This window comes from Nelumbo lutea, chromosome 6 (genome assembly GCF_056320005.1).
Source record: "Nelumbo lutea isolate HS-2025 chromosome 6, American lotus-T2T, whole genome shotgun sequence".
In the NCBI taxonomy this organism is placed as follows: Eukaryota; Viridiplantae; Streptophyta; class Magnoliopsida; order Proteales; family Nelumbonaceae; genus Nelumbo; species Nelumbo lutea.
This window is the reverse complement of record NC_142689.1, coordinates 29,652,660-29,672,167: the sequence shown is the minus strand read 5'-3', so window position 1 is coordinate 29,672,167 and position 19,508 is coordinate 29,652,660. Positions and strand designations below refer to the sequence as shown.

The 19,508-nt window shown below is 37.7% G+C and overlaps 1 protein-coding gene across 2 annotated transcripts in view; it reads left to right on the top strand.

The window, feature by feature from the left end:
- The window catches only part of LOC148848266 (elongation factor G, mitochondrial-like), a 29,719-nt gene extending 11,126 nt beyond the window's left edge, over nucleotides 1–18,593 (top strand). Inside the window, exons 6-20 of one of the 2 annotated variants that reach the window (XR_016100675.1) lie at nucleotides 10,066–10,161; nucleotides 10,289–10,377; nucleotides 10,536–10,602; nucleotides 12,282–12,320; nucleotides 12,968–13,028; nucleotides 13,112–13,221; nucleotides 13,306–13,380; nucleotides 13,455–13,523; nucleotides 13,622–13,743; nucleotides 15,560–15,685; nucleotides 15,806–15,926; nucleotides 16,114–16,771; nucleotides 16,864–16,924; nucleotides 17,702–17,755; nucleotides 18,199–18,593. Coding sequence is in view for 1 of the 2 variants with exons in the window: in XM_088949387.1 (XP_088805513.1) it covers nucleotides 10,066–10,161; nucleotides 10,289–10,377; nucleotides 10,536–10,602; nucleotides 12,282–12,320; nucleotides 12,968–13,028; nucleotides 13,112–13,221; nucleotides 13,306–13,380; nucleotides 13,455–13,523; nucleotides 13,622–13,743; nucleotides 15,560–15,685; nucleotides 15,806–15,926; nucleotides 16,671–16,771; nucleotides 16,864–16,924; nucleotides 17,702–17,755; nucleotides 18,199–18,303 (1,296 nt within the window). In the remaining variant the exon portion in view is untranslated. The remainder of the gene's footprint in view (nucleotides 1–10,065; nucleotides 10,162–10,288; nucleotides 10,378–10,535; nucleotides 10,603–12,281; nucleotides 12,321–12,967; nucleotides 13,029–13,111; nucleotides 13,222–13,305; nucleotides 13,381–13,454; nucleotides 13,524–13,621; nucleotides 13,744–15,559; nucleotides 15,686–15,805; nucleotides 15,927–16,113; nucleotides 16,772–16,863; nucleotides 16,925–17,701; nucleotides 17,756–18,198) is intronic. The other variant, XM_088949387.1, reaches the window with a different exon arrangement.
- Nucleotides 18,594–19,508: the final 915 nt, after the last annotated feature.

The following is a 19,508-nucleotide window of genomic DNA, read 5'->3' as shown; positions in this document are numbered from 1 at the left end:
TCTTTGTAAGTTGTTATTAATTTGGAAATCTGTACTTAACTAGCCCGGAGAGGTTGCAACTCGTGCCTTTCCTTGGGGAGTTTGTACTATTGTCTATTACTGATTAATAAAATTATTTCAATTATAAAAAAAACATAAAAAACCATACATTAATGGTTTATGTATATACTCTAATTTTTAAACATAAAAATCCATAAATTGTGAGACATTGGGACCCAGTTGGTAACCATTGAAAAATAATGGAAGAACTGAAAGGTTTATGTATATACTCTAATTTTTTAACACCAAATATTGCAGAGATTTTGTGTGATACACTGAACTTCAATGGACTACATTAATCAAGCTTTTAAAGAAAAGGAGGAAAATAATAGCAAGGGATAATCTGGGAATGCTAAAGACATGGTTTTTAGAAAATCAATATAATGTGTTTTAATATGATGTTGGAAAGACATGATACCAGAGAATAACCAGTCAACCGACATCATAAAAGTGGGTAACCAGTTAGGTGGGTTTTCATCAAAATTCATGGGGGGTGGGGTTGATTGATCAAAGTCTTTCTTGTATCTTGTCTTTCCAGCATCATAGATTTTTTTTTTGATGAATGAAAATAATTTATTAATCCAGAAGTAATAAGGCAATACAGGAACTCCAAAAAGAGGCACGAGCTGTTACCTCTTCTAATAAAGTATTACATCAAATTAAAACAGAAATAGCCCGAAGTAAAATTATAGAGCAGTCCAAAATAAATGTTCCCTTAAAGCCCCCTGCTTAGCTAACCCATCCGCTAAGGCATTTGCTGATCTTCCCACCCAAAGGGGGGTAACAGTCATGTTTCTTGTGAGCCAGCTGAGCATCATAGATTTTTCCTAAATTCTAATAATCAATTTTAACAATTTTTGACAAACATCCCTTGAGAAGAAAAAAGTTTACCCATCAAAATGCATACAAATATAATAAGTAATTAAGGTATGGGCCGTATGGCATAGTGGTGGACTTATGGTCCTTACAACTTAATGACTAGTGTATCCTTCTTATCTTCTACTTGTAGTTTTTATAGTTTGTTTAAGGGCATGTTGCGAATTCGAATGTGAATTTAATGGTGTATTTAATGATGTGTTTGAAGTTCAAATATTCCTTAAATGTAGGAGTTAACATCAAATATAGGAGTTATTGAGAGAGAGGGAGAGTAATTATAGGGGTTAGACAAATTTGAATTTGAAAACTATTAGAGAGGAGGGAAGAACTTGAAAATTGTTACAAGGGACTGTGTCGGTCAATACACATAGAGCATCGGTCTGTGATGGATCTGTATTGACTGATACAGGCCCGAAATGGGCCCTTATTGGTCCAAAACAGATGAAAAGGAATGAAACTCTTGGTTCTGTTGCTTCCACATACCGATTTAGTATTGGAACAATACATATTGGCTGATATAGGCTGATATGTTGCGGTTTTTTGAACCTCGAATGGAAGCGCCCATATTTCTAATTTCGTCAATTAGATCAACTGTATATTTCCTTTGACAAATGAATATACCTTCCTTTGATCTTGCAACTTCAATTCCCAAGAAGTATTAGAGTTCTCCCAAATATTTGATTTCAAATTGTGATGCCAAAAAAGATTTGAGTTTCTAAATTTCACCACGATGAATCGATGATTACTAGTCACTACAATATCAACCACATACACTAGAAGAGCAGTAGTGAGTCCAATAGCGTGCTTAACATCTAAAAGTAGTTTTCATAGGAAGCAGCTGTTTTGAGCACTATTGTAACACTTTTGATCTTGGGCATTGTTCTTCTTGTCTTTTGTATCTTTAGGTGACTGGACACCCACTCTATTGTAATTTTGTTTTCACATATAATACAATTAAGATTTTTCTTGTTGATAAAAAGTGTGCTTAACATATAGGGTGTGGTTAGCTTGATATTGGAGGTAGCCAAATCAATTGATTGCAAAATTGAACTTGCCAAACTAAGCTCTTAGGCATTGTTTTAGGCCATAGATGGTTTTCTTAAACCTGTAAACTCTCCTAGAAGGTGTATCAACACCAAGAGAAGGAAGATGTACACCTCTTGTTTCTTCATGTCTAATTGGTACAAAGGCCAAAATCTGTTAGCAACAATAGATAGAACAACTATTTATCAAAAAAAAAAAAAAGCTAGAACCACTCTAGTCGTGTTCATTTTTGCAACAAGGGCAAACGTTTGCCCTTTGATTGGTTCTTACTGTGAAAACCCACTTGCATCTCATTGGTTCCTTCCCTGTAGGTAGATACACCCACTCTCAGGTTTCATTCTTTACGAGAACCACTATTTCATAGTTAATGTAGTGATTTAAAAGGTGCGCCTAGGCACATAGGTGAGGTACATTTTTAAGGTATGCGCCTTGCCTAACCCCTGACTAAGCCCCTTGAGGTGTGCCCAAACAAGTCCATGTTAGGGCTTTAAATACTTAATCCCTACACAAAAAAGGATTTTATAAAATATTGAGGCAAGACCAGAAAAAAATGGTTCTCAATCTCCAAATGAGAACCTCCTATTTGCTAATGTTGTTCTTTCATTCATCCTAATCTTCTTAAAAGGTAATTAAAATTATAGACTTTTTTTGTGTAAGTATTAAGAAATTAAGATCTTAATAGGGACTTTCATCATGTCTATATTTTACAATATTTCCATATAATATTTTTGACATTTCTGACATGTTTTCTTTATTGGGATGATCAATATTTCCATCAACATCGACATTTTAAACCTTGCTCTAAAGAGGTGTACTGCCTCTGATCGTGACTTTCACCTAAAAGCCTTGCTTTTTTTTGATCAATAACAATAAACTTTATTAATGATTTGAAGCTTTGTGAAACTTAATTACAATAGGGGGAGGTAAAATGTCTTAAGTCTCCACCAATAGAATACAAGGGAAGAAAATTAAAAATTAGCCCAAAACAAAGATTCCCTATTTCACAACACCCTTCCTCAATTCCTCAATTTTATCAGGTATGAAGTTTGTTCTGGCAACACTGTTCATTTTTGGGAGGATATTTGGGTAGGAGACACACCTTTAAAGGATCTGTTCCCTTCGCTATTTTCTGTTTCTTTGTACAAAAAAGAGGTGGCCTCAAAATTTCTCACCTTTGGGAACACCCTTAGATCCTACTTGGGATTTTGGGTTTCGTAGAGGACTTAGGGATGATGAAATTGAATATTTTTCTGTCTTTCTTGGTTGTCTTAATCAGGTTTGTTTGGATCCCTCCAAGCCAAATAAGAGGGTATGGACTCCTAGATCCAATGGAACCTTCACTTGTACTTCTTTCCTCAAGTCCATCCCTCCAAGCCAAAAGAGAAGACCTTTCCTCTGTATTTCTCCTAATTGGTGTATCCTCTGTAGAGCTCACGATGAGGATTGTTACCACCTATTAATATCTTGTCCCTTTTCTACAGACCTTTGGGCTTGGCTACTTTCGTTGTTTGGGAGCAGTTGGAGTCTACCAACAGAAGTTCACATGCTCTTCAACCATTCTACCTTTTATTGGCCTACAAAAATAGGGAGAATTATGTGGAGATGTGCTCGTGCTGCCTTGATTTGGACTCTTTGGGAAGAAAGGAATGCTAGAATTTTTCAAGAAAAGGAAATGAGCAGTCAGGAATTGAAAGACTGTGTGTTAAATAGGGCAATACCTAGGCTGAAGACCTTGGAAGTCTTTCATCAATTCTCCTTTAATGACCTTTGGAGAAATTGGTCAGTAGTAGCGAGGTGCTCATCCCTAAAGGACAAAGCAATTACAAGTTGGTCTCCATCCGAAGGCTCATCAAAGTTGAACTTTGATGAAAGTAGCTTGGGTAGTCCAGGATTATCCGAAATGGGGGGTGCTTTGAGAAATGAGAAGGGAGAGATTTTGTTGCTCTACTCAGGTCCCTTGGGAATTGGGGGCTCCATTAGGGAGAACTTTTAGCTACTGTACAAGGGGTGTAATTTGCAACCCAGCTGGGGGTACAACACCTAACGATCGAGGGGGATTCCAAAGTGGTGGTGGGTTGGTTGAAAATCCTGAAGAGGCTATGTGGCGTTACAAGAATGAAATGAAGAAATTTAGTTGGTTGACAAGGAATATGTTGGTCACTGTACAGTGAGTGGGGAGATCAACAAATACTTTGTCAGATGTGTTAGCCAAGCAAGGGGTAAATAAGGAAGAATTGTTTTGGGCTCAGTTGTGATTCTTGCTTTTCTTTCCTAGTTTACTTGTAAGATTCAAGGAGGGGCTGCAGCTCGTGTCTCTCCCTGGGATGTTGTATGAAGTCACTCTAAATCTGCTTCTGAATTAATAAATTTATTATCATTCATAAAAAAAACAGATTCCCTATTCACCCCTTGCTTGGCTAACCCGTCGACAAATGAGTTAGCAATTCTCTTCACCCAGCTGTATTTCAGCTCAATATCCCTACTCAGCCATATGATTTTTTTCCTTCCATTGCTGTAGCTCCACAAACCATTGTTGTCTTCCTTTAGCAGTTTAGCCATCTTATCGCCACCTCCGAGTCACCTTCAAGGATCAAATGTCTAATGTTCAGTTCTCTTTCTCTTTGGATTCCTTCCAAAACTACAAGAATCTCAGCCCTAAGAGAGTCACCTTCTCCAATTGAGCCTGAAAACATGGCAGCAATATCCCCATCTTCATTCTTGAACACTCCCCTAATCCCAGAAGGCCCTGGATTCTTTAAGCTATTACCATCAAAGTTCAGTTTAATGAATCCATAGAGAGGTGGGGACCAAGAGGGGCTAAGAATCCTCTTACGTTGGGCAGAGGTATATATCTCTTTCTAATTTCTCAACAAGTCAGCCATTGAATAATCTGAGAACAGCTCCATAGATTTCAACCAGTGGGCTACCCTGAAGTGTATAAGTTCTAATAACTTTTCCATGGTTCTTTCCTTGTCTGAAAAAATTCGTGAATTCTTTCTTCCCACAAGGACCAATACACTGCTGCACTAATGCTTCTCCACATAATCTTCTCTCCTTTCTTTGGCCATTTGAAGAAAGGAGAGAACAAACTTTGCACACTTGCGGGGGAATTCTAAATACACCCAAAAAGGGAGAAAGCCCACTCCCATATAGTTTTAGCAACTGGACAAATAACCATAAGGTGGTATTGCAGAGAGTACATTTATTGAAAAGTAAACAAGAATTGGGTCTCTTTTTCTGAAGCAAGTCATTTGTATTAATTCTTTCCAGGAAAGCTATTGATAAAAAAAAATTCTTTTCAGGAAAGTTTTCCAACAACTTTCAACTCGAGGAGGAATGAGCTTGCTCCAAATCTCTTTAACAAGGAAGGGCAACCCAATAGGAACAAGAGGTTGAATTAAGGTCTCAAAAAATGAAGCACAAGTGAAAGTACTCGAGGAGGAAGGGGTCCAAAATCTGGTGTCTTCCTTATTAGGGTCTAAGAAAACATTTTCAAGGATGGCTAACAAAGACAAAATACAGTCCAAGTCTGTATCCCTAATTGCCCTTCTCAGGCCTAGGTTCCACCCAAAACCTGAAGTAGATTCTAAAGGAACCAAGAAAGAGGAGATAGGTTTATTTTTCAAATCTGATAGAGCATACAAAGAGGGAAATTGGTCCATTAGAGGTGAGTTTCCAACCCAAGGTTGCTCCCAAAACCTTATTCGATTACTTGAGTTCAAACCATACCTGATCCAAGGGGAGAAAACTAGAAACATATCATGAATGGATTTCCAAGGAGAAGCAGCTGCAACCCTTGCCATACTTCTAGGATCCCAACCATTGTCTTCCAGCCCATATATGCTAGCCACTACCATTGTCCACAATTTGTCCCTTTCCAAAGGAAACCTCCACAACCATTTCCCCAGCAATGTCATGTTTCTTTTGCTGATATTCCCAATCTTGAGACCTCCTAGATTCTTGCATCTACCACCTCCCAACTCACCTTGTGGTCCCTCTTTTCCTTTCTTGTCTCCCACAAAAAAGCCCTCATATTTTCCAAAATGTTAGAGACCTTTGTGGGAATCTTAAACATTAACAAGAAGTAAACAATAGGTTAGCTAAGGTAGACCTAATCAAAGTGACTCCCCCTTAAGGAGAGATAATTTTTCCTCCAAGAAGTAAGCCTTTTCTCACATCTCCCCTTTACTAGGTTCCAAAAGCTTTCATTCTTGGGATTATCTCCTAAGGGGAGGTCTAAGTAAATCAAAGGCCAACTGAGATTGCACAGCCTAACACACCTGCATATTCACTTAATTCCCTCTCCTCCAAATTCACTCTCATCATACAACTCTTATCAAAGGTCACATTGAGATTAGACATTTGCTCAAAGAGTTGTATTGCCAATTTTAAATTCCTGATCCAATTTATGTCCCCACCTTCACAAAACAGGATTGTGTCTTCTGCAAACTACATGTATGTAAGTGGTACTTCCTTCCTTCCTACTCTCCAAACTTTTATTAAATTCCTCAAGTCAGCTCTATGGATCAATCTCCCAAGGACATCTACAATCAAAGTAAATAAAAAGGGGGAAAGTGGGACTCCTTGTCTTATTCCTCTCAAGGCAAGAAAGAAGTCCACCATATTTCCATTCACCAAGATAGACCAGTGGCAACTCCTAACACAACCCCAAATCCATTTACACCAGTTGTCTCCAAAGCCAAAACTTCTCAACACCTCCAACAAGAAGGACTAATCAACTAGGTTGTAAGCCTTCTCTAAGTCTAGTTTGCAGACCACTCCCTTCTTCTTGGATTTCCTAAAGTTCTCTAGACTTTCATTTGCAATCAAGACTTGATCAGTGATCTGTCTTCCCTTCGCAAAAGCTCCTTATTTGGGTGCAATAATGGTAGGAAGAACTTTCTTTATCCTTAGAGACAACACTTTTGCAATTATTTTATACAGACTATATAATGAAGAACGCTAGCTTATTTGAGGAAGGAATTGGTTACAACTAGGGAAATGGGGAAAGAATCAAATTTTGGAAAGACTCTTGTGTTCTGAAGTGTGTCTGAAAGATGCCTTTCCTCTCTTGTATTAAATTTTTGTAAATCAGGACTCCTCGGTGGCTGAGAATTTCAATGTGGATGGTAATTCTTTCAGTTGGAACCTTACTTGTAGGAGGCGCCTCTTTGACTGGGAAATTGAGGAGTATGTAATTTTGTTGGGCCTGCTCCAGAACCAGAGGATTGACCCAAACATGGATGATGCTTGGAGATGTAAATGGGAAGCTAATGGCATGTTTTCTGTTAAGTCTATGTTTAGTAAGTTGATAAGTTCAGGTCAGGAAAACTTTTCGGCAAGGCAGATTTGGAGCTCATTCGGTCTTTCTAAAGAAGTTTTTGCTTTGGACAATGGCTTTAAATAAATGTCTATCCAAAGTTAATCTAGTGAAACATGCCATTCAAATTTTGGATATGTCATGTGGCTTTTGTGGTGGGGTAGTAGAAACTACTGAACATCTGGCCTTACATTGCTCAATCTCGAATTATATTTGGAGACATTTTCTCCAAGCTTTCGAAATCAGATGGGTAATGCCAATTTCTGTGAAGGATCTGCTGTTGTGTTGGCAGATTGAGGGTCTCAGCAAGAAAGGTATCTTGGTTTGGAAGACTATCCTGGCTGTTGTGCTTTGGACTATCTGGATTGAAAGAAATAACAGAATTTCTATTGGGTGGGATTTGACTGATCCTTCTACTTCTAATTTTTGATGTGAAATTCTTTCTTCTCCTACCATTTACCACAAAATGGAAAAACATAGTGTTTCTATTTCCCTCCTTTAACCATTTACACCTGGATTTCTGTCTCTAGCCTATTTCCTCCTTAAGCAAGAGGTCCTCTATATGCCTCATCAACCTCCATCTTATCTCCCTATCTTACTCTTCAAAAGATTCCCTTTCTTCCTTCAGATCCAATTTCTCTATCTTCTTCAACAAGATTTGCTTTTTTTTCTCCAATCTTCCAAACTCCAAATGGTTCCACTTTTTTATCTAGGATTTTAGGAATTGAAGCTTCTTGTGGAATCTCATACCCTCCCACTCTATTGACGGATTAAATTGCTCCCACCACTCTCTAATTTTCTCAATAAAGCCCGGATGGATCAAACACTTGTTCTCAAACCCGAAGGGGGCAGGTCCAGCACCTCTCATTTCCTCCTTACACATCACTATAGGCTAGTGGTCTGAAGTGAGTCTAGGAAGTGCCCTAGATGTTAGATTATCCCAATGTTCCTCCCAATCTGTTGAGAACAAAAACCTGTCCAGCTTAGAGCATATTGGACTTGATTGAAGGTTGGACCAGGTGAAGTTATTATTTAGGAGTGGAAATTCTTTAAGCTCAAAAGTATCCCCAAACTGGTTGAATTTTCTCATATTGGTTGTCACTCTTTGTGTAGGGTTGTTGGTTCTTCTATGAATCTCACTACATTAAAATCTCCTCCCACACACCATGGTCCTTCCCAAAGGCCCCTAATATCACTCAGTTCTTCCCACAATTTCTTCCTCTACCTATAGTCATTACATTTGTTAGAACCCATTCAAAACTATCTTCCACCTACCTGAACTTCAGAGAAACTGAGTGATCACCCATTAATTCCTCCAATCCTATCAGCACATCTTCTTTCCAAAAGGTTACAATTCCACTCGAGGACCCCCATGGAGCAGCACCCACTTTATCCCCCTAGATCTCCAAACATTCTTTTGGACTCCTGAATTAAGACCACATCCGGGTTAAACTTCTTAATCACCTTTTTAACTGTTGCTCTCTTCCTAGCATGCCCAACCCCCTCACATTTCAGTTTAGGATTCTCGTTTTAACTTTGATACTCAGCCCTAGCACCACCAACAATCTATTTAATCCCTTATAAATGTATTTCATGGTTGTTCTCACAGGCCATTGTGATAAGTTGCCAGTGTATGTAAGATGCTATTACCCAATGTTGGTCCCAACTATCCAATGTCTTGGGAGGGTGAACTGAATACAGACCTAATCTTATGCATTTTTTTACACAAAGTGTATAGAGGTGATGAATATATTTGCTCCCTTCCAAAATTAAAATGGAAGGGAACTAGAAAAATAAAGAAGAGAAGGCATTATAGGTTATGGAATTCTTGGGAATTTTTTGATTCTAATATTTATGGCAAACCAATTGTTATGACTCTCAAGTGTTAGATATAGTATAAGTGTTAATAAAGCATTAATTTAGGATATATACTTTATTCTGAAGCTAATATATAGGTAGTTACATCCTCCATGGTCTTTTGGTTCTAACATGCAAGAAAAAAGCTTCACTCTAAAAGCTAAGGGGGCATTGCTTGGTGCATAACATTGGTAAAGCCTTGTGCTGAAAAGCTTGAGTACACGGGTTCCATTCTGAGAGTGATCACTTCTTTTGCCAAAAAAAAAGCCAAAAGGTAAGGCCATATCCAGTCCACCCCTTCCAAGTCCCTAGATAGTTGGGACCAATATTTGGGTAATGACCTTAATATTTTCTTGGTTTATTGATTTCTTTCTTACAAAGAGAGTTTGAGGACTGAATTTCATGATAGGGGGGGGGGTGTTCACTTGATCCAATTTTGGTAGTGCAGTTCCCAGTGAACTGGGTCCTACAGTAAATTTGACTTCAATGCTTTTCAGGAAAGGATGCATTACATCAACAAGAGGTCAACCAATGAGATTGTTGTGGGACATACAGAGTGAAATCAGTTGCCTGATTTCAAAAAGATGAAAAAAATTGATTTTGAAATCATAGGGATATTCTATTTTTGAACAAATCCAGAAATAACATGTTAGAGGATGGTTTTTAATGACTCTGAACAATTCTGATCTCAAGAACAACTGAAATAAGAATTGTTCATGTTGGAGAATTCTACCTAGAGGTTGTATTTCATTATTTAATTCATGTTGGAGAATACATTTCTCAATGATTCTATATTTCATTATGACAACTTTTTCATATCATTTTGCTATCTTTCTTATTCTTTTCAAAACACAAGTGTTATGTTGTCTGCGCTATGTTGTGCAACTATGCTCACGTAGAATGTTTTACTTGCCACTTTTTGACTACAGGGAGTACAGCCTCTGCTGGATGGTGTATTAAGTTATTTGCCTTGTCCCGCTGAAGTTAGTAACTATGCTCTTGACCAAACAAAGAATGAAGAAAAGGTGACTGGAATTGTTTCCCATTTCAGACAGTGTTCTATCTTAACTTATTAAGGTTTTCTTGTGTTTTGGAATCTAAATTCAATGATTATTTCTTTATGGTAAATAATGATAGGTTTCATCTTGTTAGGTTACACTCTCAGGAGCTCCAGTTGGGCCTCTTGTTGCATTGGCTTTCAAACTGGAAGAAGGGCGATTTGGTCAATTGACTTATTTAAGGTACACCTAATTGACTCATCCTTTTTAGGTTTGCCTTCATAGTGCATTTCTGTGGTGCAATGGGTTCTGTCAAATATAAATATCGATCAACAGGGATGTTAGTGCAATGTCCAGGTGGCTATCTTAATCTAACAAATGGAATCAATTTGTTGTGGCAGAATCTATGAAGGTATTATTCACAAGGGTGATTTTATAATCAACATAAACACAGGAAAGAAGATCAAGGTAAGCACTGATTTAAGAAAAATAATGTTACTATTGGTGGTTTTACAAGTATGAGCTAATGAGATTGGGTAACATCATGTATTTTAAATGAGTTTAACTTTATAGTTAAGACAACTTTAAAAATAAGGCAAATGAAGAATCTGGTGCCACAAACAAGTTTCATTCATCATATAATGGGAAAATAGCTAAAAGCCTAATGAGGGGTCACATGTGTCTTGAAACAATGCTCCTATGGGCATTGCTTTTTCTATTTATTTAAAGACAAGTTCTGGTTGAAACCTGAATATGGAGTATCTGGTATCGTTATGGTTGTGAGACTGCTGTTGGATTATCAAACTATTTGCTGATACAGTCCTCTTTATTTGACATACCTTTGAAAAATCAAAACTAGCAATGTCAATACATTGGTTAAAGACTCTGGAATTGTTTAACCATTTCTCCTTTACTGATTGTTGGAGGGATTGGTTATCAGTAGCAAGTTGTTCCTCCTCCAATGTAAGTTGACTAGCTTGGTCCCCCCTGTCGGTTAATTGAAGCTGAATTTTGATGGAAGCAGCCGGGGTAACCCTGGTCCCTCTGGGTTGGGAGGTGTACTGAGGAATGAGGCTAGAGAGGTTGTCTTACTCTACTATGGGTGTTGGGAACTCTATTCGGCCCATTAGCTGCAATACAAGGATTACTTCTTGCAAAAGAAATGGGTGTGGAGCAACTTCTGATTGAAGGGGATTCTAAGACAGTAGTGGACTGGTTCAATGATATGGAGGGTGTCACTTGGGGCTACAAAAATGAGTTAAAGAAATTCAAATGGCTGGCAAGGAATATGTCTGTAACAGTACAATGGGTTGGGAGATCAGCTAATGCATTTGCTGATATCTTGGCAAAACAAGGGACAAATAGGGAAACATTGTTCTGGGCACAACTGTAACTTTTGTTTTAACATTCATGTACTCTTTGATGTAGTTTATGTGCTTTCTGTTTGGAGAGGCGCCACCTCGCGCCTCTATATGGGGATTTTTATGTAACCAATCTTTGAATTAATGGAATATGAATTTTTATTTATAAAAAATCAAAACTAACAATTATATCATGATTTATTTTTGCTTGGATTATATCCTTATATTTTTTTTATTGATAAGGTCAAAACTGCATTCATAATCATAAAGACATTCAACCCCTATCAGGCAGATACAGCCACAGCTGACACAATAAGACCACTGTACAAATAGGGAGAGAACAAGCTAGCTTGATAAGGATGTGCCACATAAGAAGAGTCCCTCCCACTGTTGTCCTTGAAAGAGTATCTGCGAGACAGCTTGCCAGTCTATAGAACCACTTGAATCTGCCATTCATCCTAGAGGCTATTAGGCTAACAAGGCTAACAATTTTGCCTACATTATTGTACTAGGCTCCAAGGACCCTCCAAGGAGGAACATTTCCATTCTATCATTGCCTGTGGATTAACTATTAGAAGCCTTTCTAAACCCAGTGAATGTTCATTCTAAGATCATGGAGGAGAGCCAAAGTTTTTGTTGTTTGGAGTTTCTCTCTCTACAATGGGACTATAATAAAGCACCTTCATTTGACAAACATTTTTTTCCTGGCTCCAACCCTGTTTGGTACACATACTCCTTAATGATGCAACTTATTACACACTTAAGTTTGCTATCTTCTGCATGCAGGTTCCTCGCTTGGTTCGGATGCATTCTGATGAGATGGAGGTTAGTTTTTAATTCATTTTTTTTCCTTTTCTTCTCAAAAGATATTTAGGGCCTGTTCGTTTGCTCTAAAGTCTGACATGTGAAAGTGTAATAATTACGTTAAGAGGTATATTGGTATTGGTGAACTTTTCTTTCCTCTGAACTCTGAATGCAGAGAATGTTGCTCTGAATTCTGAATCTGAAAATTATCAAATATCCATTTTGACCCCATATATGAGAGTTTTTGTTTGCCTTTTTGGGGGCATCATTGGAAAATAAAAAGTTGTATGATTGCACTTAAGAGATAAGAGGAAACGAACAACCATTTTTCTCTTAAAGTTAAAAGATTCCTCTTAAGATAAGAGTTAAGAGGAAACGAACAGGCCCTTAGTTTCTCTCAGTATGACAATCAGTTGGGGAGTTCCTTAGTATATAGCACACCCAAAACATGCCTCAGCATTGGAACCTCCAGAAGTGCCAAATCCAATAAAGTTTAAATGCTGGGGGCCATTGCCAAATGTTGGTCCTGATAATGCCCTAGTATTTTCCAAAATGAATCTTGCTCTAATTAAGTTTCACTTTAACTTTGTGTTATTGCCTCCAAGTCTTGCCCTTTCATTTCCAGTTGATTTACTGCTATCCTTGTATCTGGATTATTATATACATAGGATATTCAAGAGGCTCATGCTGGGCAAATAGTTGCTGTGTTTGGTGTGGATTGTGCATCAGGTAGGCCTTTGACCAAGTTATGGATATGTAAGCTTTCTTCTTGCATTTTTGTTGTTAAATTTTCACCTTGCTCTTGTTACCAGGAGATACTTTTACTGATGGATCAGTTAGATACACAATGACTTCTATGAATGTTCCTGAACCAGTCATGTCATTAGCTGTTTCACCTGTATCCAAGGATTCTGGAGGACAAGTATATAATCTCCAACAAATACACCATTTCCTGTTGTAATGTTGTATTAGTTGATTTTCATTCATATTGTTTTCTTTATGACAGTTTTCAAAAGCTCTGAACCGCTTTCAGAAAGAGGATCCAACTTTCCGTGTTGGTTTGGATGCTGAGAGTGGACAGGTATGATCTATATCTCATGTCCCGCAAAGCTTCTAATATTCCTTGACATGACATTACATGCTTCTGATAAACAGACAATAATTTCTGGAATGGGAGAGCTTCATTTGGACATTTATGTTGAGCGAATCCGGAGGGAGTACAAGGTTGACAACTGGACTTCTCCTTGCTAATGCCAAATTGAAAGTGCTAGCTGTTTATATTAATACTTTCATCTTATCTTCTTGCACCTGGTGATATGAAGGTTGATGCAACTGTTGGGAAGCCTCGTGTTAACTTTAGGGAGACAGTTACTCAGCGTGCTGAATTTGATTATTTACACAAGAAACAGACTGGAGGGCAAGGTCAATATGGGAGAGTATGCGGGTAAGTGCCATGTTTAGAAAACCAGACCAAATTGGCTGGTCGGACCAGTTGAACCATGACCCAGGACCCTGGCTGGTTGAGTCACTCCAATGCGGTTTTTGCTACAAATCCAGTAAAAACCAGCTGACCATCTGGTTAAACCAGTGAACTGGTCCCAGTTTCATGAAACTGCTTGGGTCCTTAAATAATTGAAATTTTAAATGTGTTTAACAAGAGTTGAACCCGTGACCTTTTATTTTCATATATTGATTAATTACCACTAGTCTATGTCTTTACTTGTATCAATTAATGACTCTTCATTGTACACCATATTTAAGTATATTAAATGTTGTAAAATATATTATATATAGTATTTATATCACATGCAGTATATATATGTATATGCCACGCCATCACGGTTTGGCCTCCGGTTTGACCCTAGTTGAACTTCTGACCTGTGAACCTCTCCTTTCTCTGGTTCTATACCCGGTCTGGTTCTCTGAGCATTGGTTAGTGCTGATGACATACCATTTTTCTCTTTGAAAAGATAAATGGACAGAGGTGCAACTCTAGATGGACACTTTAATTTGTATAAGTAATGTGCTTTATGTTTGTAAATTAGAGCCTTTTATACCCCGTTCTTAAAATTGCTGCATCATTTTTCCTTTATTGGCAACGAATTATCAAAAAAATTATAAGAAAAATGAAACAATTTATTGGAACTGGAGGTGTGGGTTGATTGTATACCATTAGATCAGGACTTTTGCAGGAGTCTATTGACTTAAGCATCATTGACATTAAGAGGATGGGTTCATGTGGTTCATCTTCAGTGAGATAGCTTTCTTCTCAGCTAGAGCCCCCCCACCCCTTGAAGGAACAAACAGGTTCAACCTTGATTATAGTTCCACGGGGAATCATGAGGGATCAGAGTTGTCCTTTGGAGTCATAGGGACGACGGTTCTTCAGGCTTATTTAGGACCTGTGGGCTGTGGCTACTGGTAATGTCATATACACAGAATTTTGTCTTTTATAAAGGGGTCTAAGGCTTGATGTATGCCTTAAACTACAGTGGAGTAGATGTAGAGGGTGAGTGGGATGGTTACAAAGTGGTTGGGAGGATCCAAGCTACTATAGTCACTGTGAAAAGTTGGTTATCTGGCAGACAGGGACAATATCTGTTTCAGCTGAATCAGAAGAGCAGCTAATCAACTAGCTTACTAGCTGTTTACTTGACTAGGAGTGGAGTGCAAAGGGTTGGATTGTATTGCAACTTAGAGAACTGCCTTATAGGGAATGATGCTCTCTGGATAGATGGTGCATAGAGAGGCCGTATAATCTGGCATTTGGATTATTGTGTTTATGTCCTTTTCCTCTTCTTTGTTTACACTCTCTTCTTTCCAAGTAAGAAACTATTTATCTTTTTATTTTGTTACTAATAAAAATATTGAAAACTACTGTTTTATTGCCATTATTTTGATTTTTGAATAACTCTCCTTCAGAGGGTTGCTGATGATTGTTTTTAAGTGTGTAAAATCAAAGCTAATATTTACAAGCTTTAGAACATGGAAGGTTCTTTCAAAGTTTTGTGTAATTTATTTGGTTTCTGAGTTTTCATTGATAATTAACTGGAGGATTTTTGTAGATGGATAAGAAATATAGAAGAGGGAACCTCAACCACAAGGACTGTACAAAGGACCAAAAATAAAATGAAGATATAACTTTTCAAGCCGTGAAATAGCCATTTAACCACTGTGAAAATGTATCAATGATGATATACTTGTAGCGATAGCTCAATTTTAAGATTTTGGTTTGTTTCTCTTATATCCTTTTTGGGCAGGTATATTGAGCCGCTTCCAATGGAGTCACCAACCAAGTTTGAATTTGAGAACATGATTATAGGGCAAGCAATACCATCAAACTTTATCCCAGCAATTGAGAAGGGCTTTAGAGAAGCATGCAATTCGTGAGTAGTCTGGTTTCTTAAGAAATTGATTTTGGATAATTATATCTTTTTTTTTGTACTTTAAATATATGATGGTGTTGTTGCAAGTAACAAATGTATATGTTGCTGTTACATATATAGGGGTTCATTGATAGGGCATCCAGTTGAAAATGTCCGTGTGGTTTTAACTGATGGTGCATCTCATGCTGTGGATTCCAGTGAGCTTGCTTTTAAGCTAGCTGCCATATATGCATTTAGACAGGTGGCTTTTTGTTCCTTGAATTTATGTCTTGGTTGCAATTCGTTTTTGTTTTATTTGGTGCAAAATTTCTTGGACACGGTGCAAACTTTTGGAAGTTGTCAGAACACTGCTCCTTTCCTAATCAAAACTGCATTTTCATCTCTTTTAGTAGATTTTCACTTTTTTTTTTTTTTTTGATAAATAACAGATAAATTTTATCAACGCCCAAAATCAACCCTGCCTACAAAGCCTAAACTCCACACTGTCTGCAAAGTGGGCAGTAGACAAAAAGAGTACAAAAAACTCCGCAAATTGGAGCACAAAAAAACAAATACAAGTACAACCCTGTTACAAAATACAACCCAGGCCTGGATATCTCCACAACAATTGATCTCTCACAACCCTTTCCCTTGCTAGAGTCATTCAATGAATTTGTGCTTCTGGGAATCCAATTGAAATTGAATGAACCATTGAAGTTTGTTATAGAATTTGTGCCCAACCATCCAGTGAATTCATCCAGCAGGGAATGGTTTTTGCATTCTCTCTCCACCTCCACATCTCTCAATACCATCATTTATATGGTTTTAATCCTTGAAAGTCGAACCAAAGCCAACAGCTCTGTTCTTAGAGTGTTGCTATGTCCAATTGGACCAGTGAAGCTAAGCAAAATGCTGCCATCAGAAGCCCATACTATCCCCTCCAACACCTGAAATTCCCTTCTGGTGGATTTTTCACATTGTCATTTCATTCACTTCTGCAAAACAGTGCTATGCAGCAGCAAAGCCTGTAATATTAGAACCTGTGATGTTGGTGGAGCTGAAGGCGCCAACAGAATTCCAGGGTACAGTTACTGGTGATATTAACAAGTGAGTGTATTTAATTTCCCATTTACTGGATTATCGGTATGATACTCTGACAAGATTTGTCACAGACTGTCTTCATATTTATCATATGGCAGGAGAAAAGGTGTGATCGTTGGAAATGACCAAGATGGAGACGACTCTGTTATTACTACACATGTGCGTATATATGTATATATATATATTTGTCTGTTATGGTACTTTTACCAACGTTATTTTTCTAGGGAAGTGCTTGATGCCATTGTGGAACAGTCTGATTATCTCTGGTTGATGTGGTTATTCTGATTTTGAATCTCTTGACCTTGAGATATGGAAATCCATGCTGAGGTTAACTTCATGTTGTGAATGAGCTATGCAAATAATCTAAAAGTCAGTTTAACCTGTAATCTGGAGCTAATTACTTTTGGTGGGAAGTAGTTCAAGGTTTGCATTAAAGAATGACAGCCATACAGAAATACAAGTAGCCTCTGTTAGAATTCTAGCAGGTTTTTTGGCCTGGAAGATTTCAGTTGAATCAGGGCCAGGGCATGATGCATGACACTTCTGTCTAATGGAATTCTATAGTGTGGTAACCCCTTCTCCAAGGGAATTCTTCGGTAATCTGCTAGATGCTAATCTTTATTGTGACATGGAGCTTGCCAATCCATGTTTTGTGTTTTATTCATTGTTTATCATTCTAGATTAAGGTACTGACAAAAAATGATACTAGATTAGGGTTTGAACTTAAAAACAAGCATTGCTCTTATGTTACTTGATTGCTTAATGCAATGGCTGCTGGAATGTATTTTCAGTTGGAACTGTTTTAAAGAAAATGGAATCTTCATCACATTCTTGGGGAAGATTGTATGGCTATTGGCATTAATAGCATAGCACCTGAAGAATAAAAGTCTGATGAATGAAATGTTTTCTGAGGAACCGTTTTTTTTTGCCTTTCAGGTCCCTCTGAACAATATGTTTGGATACTCTACAGCACTCCGGTCCATGACACAGGTGAAGCAATTGTCATTTATAAAATTCATGATTTAGAACTCTTACCAACTTATGTGCATCCCTCTGCTTGTGGCCATGTGTACAACTGTACCCAGATCCAGATATCAATTATGTCTCTGTTCACGGATGGTTTTGTATTCATCCCTGGGGTGGTTGCATCCTTCATGAAGGAGCAAAATTTACTGGAACTGTACAGTATTGAATCCAATCATTTTATCATGGTTGCATGTAACTGCACTTCCATTCATTTAGTTTCTTATTTTTTTTTTCAAGAGATCAGGTACAGTGCTTATATTAAATACAAAATCAAAATGAGAGAGCATATACACCTGCATCCATGTTCCTTTTTTTCAGTTTTATTTCTCTAGGATGCATGGTATATGTGGAAAATATTAATTCATAGAATTGTCATGTGATGATAGTATGAGTTATTGGTCATGCAGGGTAAAGGTGAGTTCACTATGGAGTACAAGGAGCATTCACCAGTTTCACAGGATGTGCAGATGCAACTAATAAATACTTACAAGGCCGCGAAAGCAGCAGAATAGCCTATTTTTGGAGTAAAGAATGCTGCCCCATATTCTTTTCCCATCCACATGTAACATGTCATATTTATATTTCATAAGATGAGGTAATAGGTAATTTTTTTGTCCTCCAAATTCCCCCTTGAATGGAAAATCATTCATGTTACTGTCTAGAAAATTGTCACAATAAATGTTACATTTTTCTTTGACTTATCAATAATTAGTCTCACATCTAGGGTTCTCTCAATAGATGAAAGTTTTGTCACAATATATAAACAACTAAAATTCGTATTAGAGTATTGGTATTTTTATCATTTCTCTTGCTCGCAATTTTCGTTAGTGTTTATATCTGTCATTGATTATTGATAGACCTGGCACCACATGGGGATATTGGAGCTTCTATTGATTCATGAAGGATTCCTACGCTATTGTTTTACCGTGGCCTTGGAAACCGAAACATTGGTTGTAGACTTTTAAAGTTGTACTGCTTAACATGATTCTCTATTACCAAATCGCCAGAAATTTGTGTCAAGGAATGCTATAACGGAAGCGTAAAATTTCTGTTGATGATTTTGCATATTGATCAGTTGAGGCGCCCCAGTTACTACAGCCTCGTGTGGCAACGACAGGAATTCAGGAATACATCAGCACCTTTTCCTGGAATCACTAGTAGCTTCTGCCGCTTTTTTGGCTACCGAAGCTGTATATTTTGGTCTCATGTTCTTCCTATCATTCGTAGTGAGGCCAATTGATTTTTCACAACTCATGAATCCCTTTAATGCACAAAGACGTGAAGGGAATGGGATTCTGGTCTCGGCGGCCTATCTGGTAGTGTTATATAGAATTTCATCTAGTCTCTGCCTTTTTTTGAGTATATATCTACCGTACTCAATACTTGAATTTGCCCTTTTTATCCAAAGTATACCTTTCTCCTACCATCTCTTTCATCTAGAAACCTTTCCTTGCTTTTGTTGAATCCCGTTTTTAACCAAAGATCTTGAGCTTGTGATTCAAGGACCCCCACTTAGCGAGGGTACCTTGCCCTTAATTTATGCACTCCATTGAGGTTCAACACTAAAGCACGATTAACTTAATATGGAACAAAGATTCCTTCATTTTCACTGGCCATGCTCTTAGGTGGTGTTTGGAACTGTGGTCATCTTGTGTATGGCCCATTTTGATTCATGCCATAGGATGGCCATGATGTTTAATTGGCTGTGGACGAGACT